The sequence below is a fragment of the Nicotiana tabacum genome, chromosome 4 (assembly GCF_000715075.1).
Source record: "Nicotiana tabacum cultivar K326 chromosome 4, ASM71507v2, whole genome shotgun sequence".
Lineage (NCBI taxonomy): Eukaryota > Viridiplantae > Streptophyta > Magnoliopsida > Solanales > Solanaceae > Nicotiana > Nicotiana tabacum.
The window spans coordinates 81,135,486-81,150,258 of NC_134083.1; the positions used below are offsets into that span (position 1 = coordinate 81,135,486).

The 14,773-nt window shown below is 40.0% G+C and overlaps 2 protein-coding genes across 2 annotated transcripts; both read left to right on the forward strand.

Moving 5' to 3' along the window:
• Positions 1–509: 509 nt before the first annotated feature.
• On the forward strand, positions 510–5,477 carry LOC107774139 (uncharacterized). Its single transcript, XM_016593616.2, has 6 exons — positions 510–957; positions 1,257–1,365; positions 1,471–1,562; positions 1,644–1,902; positions 3,039–3,182; positions 5,137–5,477. The coding sequence occupies exons 1-6, from the start codon at positions 608–610 to the stop codon at positions 5,230–5,232; spliced, it is 1,050 nt and encodes a 349-aa protein (XP_016449102.1). The 5' UTR covers positions 510–607; the 3' UTR covers positions 5,233–5,477.
• A 5,997-nt stretch (positions 5,478–11,474) lies between these two features.
• LOC107774141 (uncharacterized) lies at positions 11,475–12,074 on the forward strand. The gene has a single exon (XM_016593617.1). It carries the CDS (start codon positions 11,475–11,477, stop codon positions 12,072–12,074), a length of 600 nt encoding a protein of 199 aa, XP_016449103.1.
• The last annotated feature ends 2,699 nt before the right edge of the window (positions 12,075–14,773 follow it).

The window sequence follows — 14,773 nt, forward strand, 5'->3', positions numbered from 1 at the left end:
TTGAGTAGTTTTAATTTTTTAAATATATAAAAAATAATAATATATTCTAACTACGTTAGATTTAATGAGAATTTCAAAATGCAACAATATATGAATTATCATGTGATGAACTAATGTATAAAAATAATAATGCACAATTTATTAAACAATGAACAATAATCCAATAGTGGAGTATTTTATTTAAGAAGAGATTGTCTAGCGGAGATTTTGCCTTTAAGTTACAGTGCCCCTTACTTTCTCAGTTTCACTTTATATGACCCTATTTTATTTTTGTTTCATTAAAAAAAATTAATCCTTTTTAGAATTAGAAGTAATTCAACTTAAACTTCTCATATCATTTCTAGCCACAAAATTTTATGTTAATAAGAATGTTATAATAATATGATTAAAACAACGAGTATAAAAAACTTTATAGCTACAGTTTTATGACATATTTAATTTTTGTCATATTTTCTCGAGTACCCGCAATGTCAATTAAATACAGAATTATGGAGGAAAACAAAATACAGAATTATAAGAAAAATTTAAAACACAAAATCCAAAACAACCGTGTAAGTACAAAAACCGAGCATATCTGGAGTGTAGATGCACAAAGATAGTGTGAAAAATGGAAGCTCTACTTGTAAGAAAACTCGGTGATCCTACTCTACCACCGAATGCCTTAGAGAAGAATTCTCCATTTGATCTCTCAACCTCTCATCCAATCCCTAATTTGGGTTCACCAACCGCCGTAAGAGTTCGAGTCAAAGCCACCAGCTTGAATTTCGCAAATTACCTCCAAGTCCTCGGCAAGTACCAAGAGAAGCCTCCTTTACCGTTCATCCCTGGCTCCGATTACTCCGGCGTTGTTGATGCCGTTGGCCCTAATGTTACTAAGTTCAAAATTGGTGATCCCGTTTGCTCTTTTACTGCACTTGGCTCCTTTGCTCAATTCATCGTCGTCGATCAATCCGACTTGTCAGTTCTTCCTTAATATCTTCTGCTTTATTTTACAATAATTAAACAATTCTAATGCGGAAAGCTTAGTTTTCGTTTTCGAAGTTTATCTATCAGTATTGGAATTGATTTACTTGGTTTAGACAGCACTCTCCATTTATATTGATTTACGTGGTTTAGACCCCTACTTGATTTCGCGTGACATAGGTCAATGGTCATTATATATGAGCCAAACTAGAGTTGTGTTTTTTCCCCTTACTTTTGGGTTGGTTCAATGGTTTTAGTGTTCAAAAATGTCTTAAGTTAGCTTATAATTGAAGGTTTCGAGTACCTGATGGGTGTGATCTAGTGGCAGCGGGTGCACTTCCTGTTGCATATGGGACATCCCATGTGGCTCTGGTGCATAGAGCACAGCTGCGTCCCAATCAGGTAGGGTCACCTTCCCTTTAGCTTTAGGGCATAAAATGCTAAGGCCATTTTGTTACATGATTTATCATAACCGAATCATGTGACATACTGGTTTACACATGGTAGGTGTTAATGGTACTTGGAGCAGCTGGAGGTGTTGGGCTCTCAGCGGTACAAATTGGGAAAGTCTGCGGAGCAACAGTTATTGCAGTGGCTAGGTACTTTTCAATTCTCCAGTGTACAAGAAAGTTTATTTAAGGTTATTGTACTAAAACCTATCCTTGTCTGTTGAATCCTAGGGGAAATGAAAAGGTGCAATTTTTGAAATCTTTAGGAGTTGATCATGTAGTAGACTTGAGCAATGCAAACGTCATCGAAAGTGTCAAGGACTTCCTGAAGTCAAGAAAAATTAAAGGGGTCGATGTCTTGTATGATCCAGTCGGTGGGAAGCTTACAAAAGATAGCATGAAGCTATTAAATTGGGGAGCACAAATTCTAGTTATTGGATTTGCAAGTGGGGAAGTACCTGTCATCCCAGCGAACATTGCTTTGGTGAAGGTACTGCCTCTAAGCACCGTGATCTTTTTCTTTTTACCCCCTTTTGGTTCTTTCCTTCTTGTCGGGTCACTGTACCAGGCTTAATTAGTTCGGTTGCTGGTCAAATTGAGTAGCTCTTAATTAGACATGTCCAAGGCTGGTAAGTCAAGCATGTGGTGGGCACCACTAGCTCCTTGAAGTTCCTACTAATAGTTTGAAACTTGAATACAAGCAGTAAGTTAAAAGATCATTCTCAGAATATAGACCGTCTTAAAACCACTTTTTATGCCTTTTGGTGTTTGTGAATAAAATGAGAGGAGTAGTAGTTAAATTTGGGTTTTGCTTGTTCTTTTGTACTTGCATTTTGCTAGAAACCAAGTGAAGTAGATCATTACTTCCGTATGACAAGGATTATATTAGGTGATGGTTAGATTTCCATCCCCATTTCAAGAAATTGTTTAACTAGTTCATCAAAGAATACTAGCGTAGATGTTCAGAATCATTTTAACAAGGTCCATGACTCTTGCCATAACCTGACCACATATACTATGTTGAAACATGCAAGCAGCATAACATTTCTTAGTCTCAAATCAACAATCTTGAAGGATTTTGTACCCAAGGGTGTGGCTTAGTGGTCAATGAATTGAGTGCAAACTTGGGAGATCATTCAAATTCCAGTAGAGACAAAACACTAGGTAAATTAGTCTCATCTTCCTGAGCTATGGTGGGCAGAGTTATCCGGTACCTGTGCTAGTGGGAGGTAGCGGGCACCCTGTGAAATAGTCAAGGTGCACCCAAGTTGACCGGAGTACCACCATTTGGAAAAAAAGAAAACCAATCTTGAAGGATCTTAAGAGTGGAAATTTCATGGTGTTGTCACAAGAGGATGGCAAGGCATGTAAATATATGCTTTCTTTTAGACATGTTGCTCCCAAATTATTGCATTAGAAGTTTTCTCCACCTTTCTTTTTCATTATATGGTCATGCTACTATCATTTATCCAGGTGTCATAATACAAGCAGTATGAGCAGCAAAAGACTTTCCTTTCTTTTTATCTCTCTTTACTCCGTCATTGCAGCTCCAAAAGGAGAAAGCTTATTCATTCTTTTGTCCGAGAGTAATAACCATAATTGTTTTTGTACTTTTTTGTTGTTCAGAACTGGACGATTCACGGACTCTATTGGGGAAGCCATAAGATATATCAACCTAATGTGCTTGGGGATTCTCTGAAAGAGCTCCTATCCTGGTTGTCTAAGGGTTTGATTACAATCAACATTTCTCATACATTCAGCCTGGCAGAGGTAAGAATCTATGGCATTTATCACTTTTTAAATCCAGAAAAAAGTAAGAATCTATGGGGCGGGCCCATTATCCACCGAGTTTCGAAGGCTGCGGTTGGTCCAAAGGATCGGCCCTAGAAGGATTTCTCGGTCATCAAAAAAAAAAAAATCCAGAAAAAAGTAAGAAAAGATCCTAGCAATGTGCAGGGATTAGCATTTCATATGTGAAAAACGGCTGATATACAATTCACCTGAATTAATATCTTGTCAAGAAGAATATAATGTAACAGTATGTACTTCTTGTGCATGAAGGATTATGTCACTGGCCATGCACAAATGCACCAGACTACCTCTCTCGATACAAGAAATTCTTTATAGTAACCCTACAACCTTCTCCTACGACCTAGAGCTCTAAGCTTTCAGAGGCCATTGTGTTTCTCTCGTGCATGATGATCCAGGAATGGACCTTGAATAGCTATTAATCAAGCATTGAATAGCTTGGCAAGCTCCCATTCTTTAGGATTAATGGTCGGAGCTGGGCACCTTATTTTAGGATTTTAACTATCTTGAAGGTCCGTAAGGATCAGACAGTGTTCAACTGAACCCAGAGTTCTGAACCGAAAGGAAACCAACACATCGCTTATCTGGATGTTCATTGTTTCTTCTATTTGATATTTCTGCTTTCAATTATGAAGAAATTTTTGAGAAGGAAAAAGTAACATATCAAATGAAGTTCCATTCAACACGGAAAATTTCTTGAAATTGGTTATAACACTAAGGACTATCTCGATCTGGCTAGTCTCACAATTCTCTAAGCAGCACCTAGGCCAAAGTTGCTTTCTTTCTTTTGTCCAGTTCAAGAATTAGGGCGATTTTATTCCCTGAGTTTTCAATTGTAGCATATATGTGGGACTTCTTGTCACAAATAGGAAAAATCAATGACTTAAACAGTGCGGTGTCAGGCATACTGGTAGCTGAATTCAGACCTATAACTTCAGACACACAGAAAACGTAGTAAGTTATTGCTCATTAATATTTCTTTTTTTATCAGAAAATTCTAAATATGTTAAAATTGATTGGGGATTTATGTGCTATAATTGAGAACTTAAGGACTAAAACTCCCACTAACCCTACAACACACAAGGACCAAATTTTAATTATGTGCAAAAGCAATTTTTTACTATAAATCACATGTTAAAAGCTTTAATCTTTTGAATTTAAAATATAGTTTATGGTCTATCAGATGCATGTCATTGTACAAATCCCTTTAGTTGCCATTACTAACATAACATGTTAGTCAAATCAATCAATGTCAGTTCAGAGGGCAGAACAGAAACATAAGGATTAACTGCTGTTCACTGTTTGTTTACATGTTTGGCTATTTGATTTTTAAAGGAACTAGAAATGAAAAAAATCTTTTCAACTTATTCGAGGCAGAAAAAAAGTAGTTTTCAAGTGACATTACTTTGGTTTCTCCCCCAATTCTATTTTCGAATTTTGTTCACTTAATGATCTCAAAGTGGTAGTTTCCTGCCCCATAAAACGTGGGTCAGCCGACTAAACGACTTTCCCAAGGCATTAGGGAACCAGTTTATTCTTTATGCTGTTAGAAACCTAGCATAGTGGTTTCCGCCATGCCTTCACAAATTTAGCAGGAAACTGTAGTGTTCTTTCCCTGTTTCATCTTTTCTTTGTCAATATGCATTGTCAAAGGAAGGAAGGACCAGAAACTAGTGCAATCGTGTGGAAACTTCCAACAAAGCAACCAATATGTCAAATTAGAGTAGAATTAAGAAAATGCATGACAATATGTTAATATCTGAAAGGGTTTCATGGTGAAGTATATGTTTCCAAAAGCTAAGTTACATATTTGTGTCATTGGTGCATGTATTTTAATTGTGCTTGGATATAGTTCTTATTGATCATGGAATCAAGACAACTGCACATTATATACATTATTGTTCGCTTTTGGCAGGCCCATCTTGCCTTTACTGCTCTCAAAGATAGGAGAGCAATTGGAAAGGTGATGATAACATTTGATGATGGGAGAGCACTCAAGTCTAAGCTTTAATTGGACTTAGGAATGAAAGGAATTGCAGAAGATTGTCTTTGCTGCGTGAATATCCAAATTATGTACTCCCTTATGCTAGCTGCTACTATAGTTTTTTGTCATATAGAGGTGCTGAAACCAATAAATATGTTCTTGTAATCAGTGAAAGAAATGTTAAAGCATTATTAGATGCTGTTTGAATGTAACAATAGACGTACTTGGAAAAATTGTGGGAAATAATAATAATAGAACATTTGTTAATTGCATATATTTCTCTTAGGTTCATTGCTGATCCTGACTCGTTTGTGTTCTTTTTTTAAACCTTAATCAAGTAGCACTTCTCTTATATTCTTTCTTATTTTCAAAAAAGAAAATTTTCTGTGTCCTTGGTGGGGTAGATATCTTTTGTAACTAGCTTCCAGATGGGTAAAATCGGATATTAATATTTTAGACCTAATTATATTGTGTAATTTCCTCTAATAGTAATGACGAAAAATATACTTTTAAATTTTGATTACTTTTATATTTCATGAACCAAACTATATTAACCACATTTAAACAATGCAAACTCTTTTCTTCCGTTAGATAATCATTTCTCCAGCTCTTCTTCTACAATAACAACAAAAAAACTCAGTGTAATTCTATAAATTGGGTCTGGGGAGGGTAGTGTATACGCAGACCTTACCCCTACCTTATAAAGATAGAGATACAGTTTCGATATATACTCGGCTCATTCTCCAGCTCTTCTTCTCTTCCTCAATATTGAATTGGTTAATCTTTCATCAAACCGGCAGGGGCAAATCTATCATGTAAGCTACCCGTTTGGTTTTTGCTTAGATCCTATATATGTGTCAAGAAACTCACTAAATATCAATAAATATTTGATTGTAAACCAAACTATTATTATATATTAACTTGACGTCGTTAGGAACCCATAAACTTCAAATACATCCGCCTCTTATTTAGCGACGCACAACCATATGCCATGTTTCATTGCCCATTGCTTTTAATGGAAGTAGAACTTGATCACATTAGTTTTTCACTAGCTGTGGTTGATCAACTTGAAGGGCAGAGATGAGAGATGTATAAACTATTTAAGTAAAACAAAGCCGTAGTAAACTACTGCATCTACCTGTCACGAAAAACACATTATCTAACAACTAGGCTGATTCCAAGTCTAGTAATCAGGGGCGGAGCTAGAGTGTCCCGAACGGGTTCAGCCGAACCCAGTAGTTTTGATTTCAACCCTGTATTTGTCTTAAAAATTCATTGAATATATATAGATTATTAATTTAGAACTCAGTGGCTTAAAACGACTAGAATTCCGAACTCATAAACTTGAAATCCTGATTCCGCCTCTGCTAGTAATGTCTTTAAGTTTACAGTACACCCGATATTTTTCTTTGGCAAGTATAGAAAACCTGAAGGGTCCAGCAAAATGAAATGAAAATTGGGTGTTTGAGTTGAAAATAACTCCACCTACCTAATATATGAAATACTTCATTCCGTCTTATGTGATGGTATTTTATTGCGCACAGAGTTGGATATGTTAATATAACTTAACTTCTGCAAACTTTAGCTTCAACTTTTTTATTTCAATTTCAACTTAAATATTGTCTAACATGTAATAAATCTATATCATCTCAGCTTTTTCTATTTTCAGAAGATACAGAGAACACTAAAGGGACAATGTATTAGTAGACTAATATAAATGACAGTAGGATATGCTGCAAGTATCTGAGAATAGGGTAATAAAACAAGAGGTACATGAACAACAGGTATCCCAGCACCAGTTGACAGAAAGCGAAAATACTACAAACCAGATTCAAGCTTCCATTTAATTACAATCTACAATAAATAAAAAGTTGAACTTCTATACTGCTGTCAAGTTACCCGTCTGATACAACATGTTAAATTATACTGATAGAGAGAAAATTCGTGTGTATATAAGTTAAATCCATAAATGGGTACTTCCTTATTTTGACATATCATTGAAGCAACCACCTTAGTTTTACCTCAGTAATAAAGCTGGAGTTTCTGGTGCTAAGTGTCCTGAATGATTTTGACAGAAGATGAAAAGGTTGTTCTAATGGAACCATGATATTTCAAAACTACCTGAAGTGCTGAACACATACCATATGCTATGAAATTGGAACAAAAAATTAACGATACATCAAAGATAATAAAGAATTTCATTCTTTTTAAGAACACCCAAGTTTCGAAATCAGATTATTTGGTGGAATTTTATACATGACTGAAAATGAGATAGCCTTACCTCTAATGTACACAAAAGAGAAGGAGATGACCTTCAACATTTGAGTATGCACTCAGCTCACAAAAAAATGCTATACATTTCCTAATGATAGCATTAAAGAATACAAGATTGATTTCTAGCTAACAAAATCCTTTAAAGTAAAGCGACCTCTTCTAGTATTGATTGGAAAGGCCCCGATTAAGATTAAGAGAAGATGACAAACTTACTTTCATAAACTTCCGAATGAAGAGGGGGATCGGGATATTGTGCTAAGTGAATTGGAGCATTCCGAGAGTCGCCGTAACTTCGGGTACTGTAGGCGCATCAAGGTTGAGGAGATCGTGGGAGCTATGCGTAAGATGAGTAGGGACAGAGCGACCGGCCAGACAAGATTTTGATTGAATTTTGGAGGTATGTGAGAAGAGCAGGCTTGGAGTAGCTGACTGAGCTGTTTAATGTTATTTTTATGATGAAGAGGATAACAGATGAGTGGATGTGGAGTACGGTAGTTCCGTTGTATAAGAACAAAGGTGATATCCAGAATTGTAACAACTATAGATCAAATTACCGAGTCATACCATGAAAGTTTGAGAGAGGGTGGTTAATGTCGGGGTGAGGAAGACGGTGTCTATATCCGATAACTAGTTCGGGTTCATGCCGGGTCGTTCCACCACAGAAGCTATCCACCTTATTAGGAGGTTGGTGGTATAGTACAAGGAGAGGAAGAAGAATCTGCACATGGTGTTTATTGATATGGAGAAAGCGTATGACAGGGTTCCTAGAGAGGTTCTCTGGAGATGCTTGGAGGCAAAATGTGTGCCAGTTGCCTACATTAGGGCGATTAAGGACATGTATGATGGAGCTAAGAATCAGATTATGATAGTAGGATGCGACTTAGAACTTTTTTCAGTTGTTATAGGGTTACACCAAAGTTCTGCGCTCAACTCTTATTTGCCCTGGTGATGGACACACTGACACACCATATTCAAGAGAAGGTTCCATGGTATATGTTATTCGCTAACGATATTGTTCTAATTGATGAGACGCTAGCCGGTGTTAACGAGAGGCTGGAGGTTTGGAGACAGGCCCTCGAGTCTAAGGGTTTCAAGCTGAGCAGGACTAAAATGAAATACCTGGAGTGCAAGTTTAGCGCCGAGCCGAGGGAAGTGAGCGTGGATGTGAGGCTTGAATCACAAGTTATCCTGAGTAGGGGTAGTTTCAAGTAACTTGGGTCGATTATCCAGGGTTGCGGGGAGATCGACAGGGATGTCACACACTGTATTGGGGTGGGGTAGATAAAGTGGAGGTTAGCATCTGGTGTCCTGCATGAGAAGAGAGTGTCACCAATACTCAAAGGTAAGTTTTATAAAGCAGTGGTTAGACCGGCCATGATGTATGCGACTGAGTATTTTCCTATTAAGAACTCACATATCCAGAAGATAAAAGTAGCAAAAATGAGGATGTTGAGGTGGATGTGCAGGCAAACTAGGATGGATAAGATTAGGAATGATGATATTCGGGAGAAGGTGGGCGTGGCTCCCATTGATGACAAGATATGGGAAGCGAGGCTCAGATGATTCGAGCACGTTCAGAGGAGAAGCCTATATGCTCCAGTAAGGAGGTATGAGCGGCTGGCTTTGGAAGGCACGAGAAGAGGTATTGGGGGGAAATTAAATGACATGGGTTAATTAGGGTACCTCACTCTCCTCGACCTGTTTTAAGTATTTCCCCCAAACAACTTTATCCATCTTTTTTTTGGGGGTGGGGAAGGAGGAATAAGAAATAGCCAGATTTAAAACTGATAATTAAAAAATAGTTACAGTTTCAAAAGTAATCGAAATTTAGCCATTTTTTCATGTAAAGATAAAATCTGAACAAAAATTCTTAAAATCCAAAAAAGAGTTCAAATGTTTTATACATGATATTCCAGCATAATTGTATGGGTCAAAAATTATTTCTAATATGATCAAGCCATGTTAACATTAAGGAGGCATTCACAGACCACCATGTCTTATCAGTACGATTTCAATAAAGACCCGCCCAAGGTCAAAGCGGTTCCAAAAGTAATGAAGGTTACGGTTGAAGAGTCAATAAATCTAACCCCTTTTCAGGTGACTTATATGTTCTTATTTACATAAAAACCATCCATTGCTATATGTTATTATTTAATGCTATCTTCCATCTTTTTGGATCATTGAATACTATCGTTATTGCTCACATTCATTATCATTCGGGCAAACATACATATTATATGCCATAAAACCGACAACCTTATCTTTTGGATATTATCATTAGCTAAGATTGACTCTATTTTACTTAAATCTAATTAGTTGAATCCAGATCTAAATTTTTGGGTCAAACAGTATGGTACCGTCTGTGGGGACTTCTTAGCTAATTTTTTAAGTTTCCTTATATCTACAGTTAACGTGAGTCACTAACCTAACAACCCCAAAGATCTTTCTCTTTCTTTGCACGTACGGAAACCTACATGGCAGGTAACCAAGGAGATAGGACTAAAGTGACAGGTGATTTCCCTGGGAAACTCATGAACATTATCAACGAGAGCCGTGAAACATTAGGCGATGATGTGACACCCAATGCCTCCCTCAGGCGCGAGAGGTCACCTCCCCCCCATTGTAGCATAACAAAGCCAAATGGAAAAGGGGCCTCCATGTCCACAGGAGAAGGGACGCCAGCGGCCATGAAAAAGCTCCTCGAAGCGTCATTGACCGATACGCTGGCAAGCGTGCTCAACAAGCCTACTCCATGCACGATTACAGAGACTACAAGAGCCCATATAGTGCAACGAGTAGACAAACAGGGCGACCAACCAGACTCTCCAACACCAGGTATAACTCAAAATGTTACTAACAATACGGGTGATAAAGTCCTTGACGCTATTCTAAGGAGGATGGAAGAATTGGAGAACGAAAACAAATTGCTCAGAGATCAAATGAAAGAATGCCAAGAACGAGTCGACAAGATACCGGGCACCCCTAAGCTGCTACCAAAGAGGGATGCCGATAGATTCGTAGATCAGCCATACAACGAGGAAGCGAACCCATATGCCATACCAAAGACCTTCAAAATGCCACCGTATCTCAGGATATACGATGGAACGACTGATCGCGAAGATCATGTGACTCATTACGTTACCGCCGAGAAGGGTAACGATCTCACCAAGGAACATGTGTCCTTTGTTTTGCTGAAGAAATTTGGCGAAACCTTTACGGGAGGGGCATTAAAATAGTGCTCACAACTACTAGCCCACTCCACATAAACCTTTGAAGAAATGGTCGATAAGTTCGTAACGGTGCATGCCGGAGCCAAGAAAGCTGAAACAAGAGTAAACGACATATTCTCCATCAAGCAGTCCTTGGGAGAGGGATTGAGGGACTTCCTCGCCCGATTCAATAGGGTAAGGATGACCCTACCAAACGTGTCTGAGGGGATGGCGGTCGCGGCTTTTCAGAACGGGTTGAGTAGTGGTTCAAGAGCAACTAGAAAATTGCTGAGCCGATTAATGAAATATCCTCCAACCACTTGGGATGAAATCTATAGTGCTTACTGTGCCGAAGTCCGAGCAGATGATGATGACCTCATTGGACCAACTCGACGGCTCGTCTCGGTACAAGCCGAGTCCAGAAAAGAATGAAGAGATAACATAAGGAGGGATCACCGGGTCTTACAAACCAACAAGGAGCGATATCAGCCATACGTCAGGGCCCCCCGCCCCACTTTCTTTCCTCTATGATGAAGGCCAATCCAAGTCGAGAACGGGGACTCACCGGAATGAGAGAGGTATGCCACTTTATTATCTACTCACAATTTTTGTGTGTCACATACATAAATAGTCTATGTCCTGGAGAAACTCAGAACGAAGGTAAAGTGGTCGTCCAAGATGAGGTCTGATCCAGGCACCAGAAAATCCGACATCCTCTGCGAGTTCCACCAGGAGCGCGGACACAAGACATAAGACTGCATCACCCTCAGGCAAGAGGTCGTGAACATGTTGCAGCAGGGACACCTCAAAGAGCTGCTGAGCGACAAAGGGAGAAACAACTTCGCCAGGGGATGTGAATGCCAAGGCCCGCCGAAGCCACTATTACCAGCTCGCACCATTAACATGATCATCGGCGGTAGTAACGACGCCTCCATCAACGACGTTAAATTCACTGCCACTCACAAGCTCAAAAGATCCATCACCCACGAACGGTATGACGAACTCGAAGAAAGTATCATTTTCGACGAGTCAGATGCCGACAGTTTGACTTTCCCTCACAATGATGCTCTCGTCATTACTTTGTGCATTTTAGATACTGATATCAAACGTATCATGGTGGACGATGGGTGTGGAGTGTGCATTATCCATCCCCGAGTCATCGCCCAGATGAGACTCGTGGACAAGATAGTGTTGCTCTGCATCACACTAGCCGGTTTTAATAATGCAGTTGAACGGATATCGGGAGAAATTACACTCCCTATCTTGGCTGGCGACATAACGTTGGAGACGACATTCCACATCATGGACCAGGCCACTGCATATAATGCCATATTAGGACGACCATGGACACATCCTGTGAGGGTCGTCCCCTCCAACTTATTCTAAGTAATCAAATTTCCAACACCGTGGGGGATATTCAGCATACGGGGAGAGCAGCGCACGTCCCGATAATGCTACTTCATTGCCTTAGATAGCACGACGACCCAACAGAATAAAGACAAGGAAAAAGTGGAATAACAATCAATAGTGCCGAGGTCGACATAAGAAGAGACCAAGGACGCCATCATGGATCCCGAAATAGTTGAAGCCACGAACTCGACTACAGAGGACCTCGACCCCATTTAATTAGATCCCTACGACCACACTAAAAAGGCTTACATCGACTATAAACCCCAAGAACCATGTAAGTTTAGTCAATTTTTAATAACTAGTGCAGATTTGTTTGCCTTCAGCCATGCAGATCTACCGGGTATCCCCAAGGAGATCTCCACGCACAAATTAAATGTCGATCCATTCTACCCCCAATAAGGCAGGTCAGACAAAAATTCAACTCCGCCATCAATGATGCTGTCCACGAAGTAGTGGAGAAGCTATTAGAAAATGGCTCCATCAGGGAGTCGAAATACCCCAAGTAGATTGCCAACGTAGTGATAGTCAAAAAGAAAAATGGGAAATTAAGGATGTGTGTAGACTTTATGGACTTGAACAAAGCATCCCCGAAAAATTCGTTTCCATTACCATATATCGACCAACTTATCGACGCAACAACTGGGCACGACCTATTAAGGTTTTTGGACGCATACTCGCTATAACCAGATACTTATGGAAGAAGATGACCAGGAGAAAAGTACGTTCATCACCCACGGAGGAACATATTTTTACAAGGTCATGCCATTCGGGTTAAAGAACGCGGGAGCAATCTATCAAAGATTGGTCACTAAAATGTTCAAAGATCACCTCGGCAAGACCATGGAGGTATATATCGACGACATGCTGGTCAAGTCCGTAAAGGTGGAGGACCATATCGACCATTTGAAGGAAGCTTTCGACATATTGAGACGATACAAAATGAAACTAAACCTAGAGAAATGCGCATTTGGCGTAGCCTCAGGAAAGTTCTTGGTCTTCTTAGTGTCACAACGAGGGATCGAAGTCAACCCAGACCAAATAAAAGCCATCGAAGGGATACCGGAGCAACTGACTACTAAAAGGTAAGTCCAAAGGTTGACCGGTCAAATCGCCGCCCTATCGAGATTTATCCTGCGATCGTCTGACATATGTCATCGATTTTTCGGTGTACTCAAAAAGGATAACGGCCTTGAGTGGATGCCCGAATGCATACAAGCTCTATGAGAGCTAAAGGCTTATCAATCATCACCACCTCTGTTCTCAAAACCCGAACCCGGGGAACATCTCCTCGTCTACCTGGTCGTCTCCGAAGTGGTGCAGTCCTGATCCGAGAAAGCAAAATTTCACAATCTTCCATTTATTACATTAGCAAAACACTTGTTGACGCCGAGACGAGGTACCCACACCTCGAGAAACTGGCCTTGGCACTTGTCATAGCTTCACGAAAGCTTAGACCCTATTTTCAATGCCATCCAATCTGGGTCGTTACCACCTTTCCTATGAGAGGCATTTTACACAAACCCAAACCATCGGGAGGCTGGCCAAGTGGGCCATCAAGCTGAGCGAGCACGATATCACATATCAACTGTGAACAACGATAAAGTTGCAAGTGCTCGCCGAATTCGTCGCAGACTTCAGTGCGAAGATAATGCCTGAGGTTGAAAAGGAAGCCGTCCAAGCTTTTTTCCAAACACAAGATCTTTGGGTCCTACACAATGACGGCGCATCCAATGCTTCCAGATCCGGACTGGGACTCGTGCTCGAGGTCCCTACCGGCGAAGTAATTCGCCAGTCCATAAGATGCCCAAATATGACAAGGCCGAGTATGAGGCCGTAATAGCAGGATGAGACTAGCACTTAAGTATGGGGCAAAACGGTTAAGGCTCCGTTGTGATTACCAGCTCGTACTCAACCGAGTCACATGGACTTTCCAAATCAAAGAACAAAGGTTGCAAAAATATCAGACAGAGATCTGTAAGCTGCTTCCCATGTTCGATGAATGCCAACTCAACCAGATCCCACGTGCGCAAAATATTGAAGCAGATAACCTCGCCAAATTGGCCGCAGCCACCAAAAATATCACGACCGGGGATAAAAATGTAGTCCATCTCCTTAATTTATCGCTAGACTAAATCGAGGTAAGATCTGTAAGCTTAACTTGGGATTGGCGCAATCGTATTATCGCCTACTTACAAGACGACACACTCCCAAACGACAAAAAGGAAGTAAAAAAACTAAGAATTCAAGCAGCCAGATACAATCTCCTCCATAGCGACCTATACAAGAGGACATACGGCGGCCATCTAGCGAAATGTTTGGGCCCAAACCAAATCCAGCGCATCCTCAAAGAAGTCCATGAAGGCCATTGTGGCACTCACTCGAGCACTCGTTAGGTGTCTCATGCGGGCAGGATACTATTGGCCCACCATGAAAAAAGACACCTTAGAATTCGTAAAGAAATGCGAACAATGTTAGAAATACACCCAACAATTCACCAAGCGAGCGAACATCTCCACTCAGTCACCTCTCTACGGCCATTCATCAAGTGGGGAATGGACATCGTGGGCCCCTGTCATGACCCAATTTCTCCTATAGGTCGTGATGGCGCCCAACGTTACCGCTAGGCAAGCCAGCGACAAACTAGCCATGTATTTGTTCTTTTTAATAATTTCAAA

What these genes read in the sequence shown, in the direction of transcription:
- LOC107774139 (XM_016593616.2), top strand. Translation starts at nt 608, where the DNA reads ATGGAAGCTCTACTTGTAAGAAAACTCGGTGATCCTACTCTACCACCG. An exon ending in CACAGCTGCGTCCCAATCAG is followed by an intron (nt 1,366 to 1,470) that starts GTAGGGTCACCT and finishes TACACATGGTAG; the next exon opens with GTGTTAATGGTACTTGGAGC. An exon ending in CGAACATTGCTTTGGTGAAG is followed by an intron (nt 1,903 to 3,038) that starts GTACTGCCTCTA and finishes TTTGTTGTTCAG; the next exon opens with AACTGGACGATTCACGGACT.
- LOC107774141 (XM_016593617.1), top strand. Translation starts at nt 11,475, where the DNA reads ATGTTGCAGCAGGGACACCTCAAAGAGCTGCTGAGCGACAAAGGGAGA.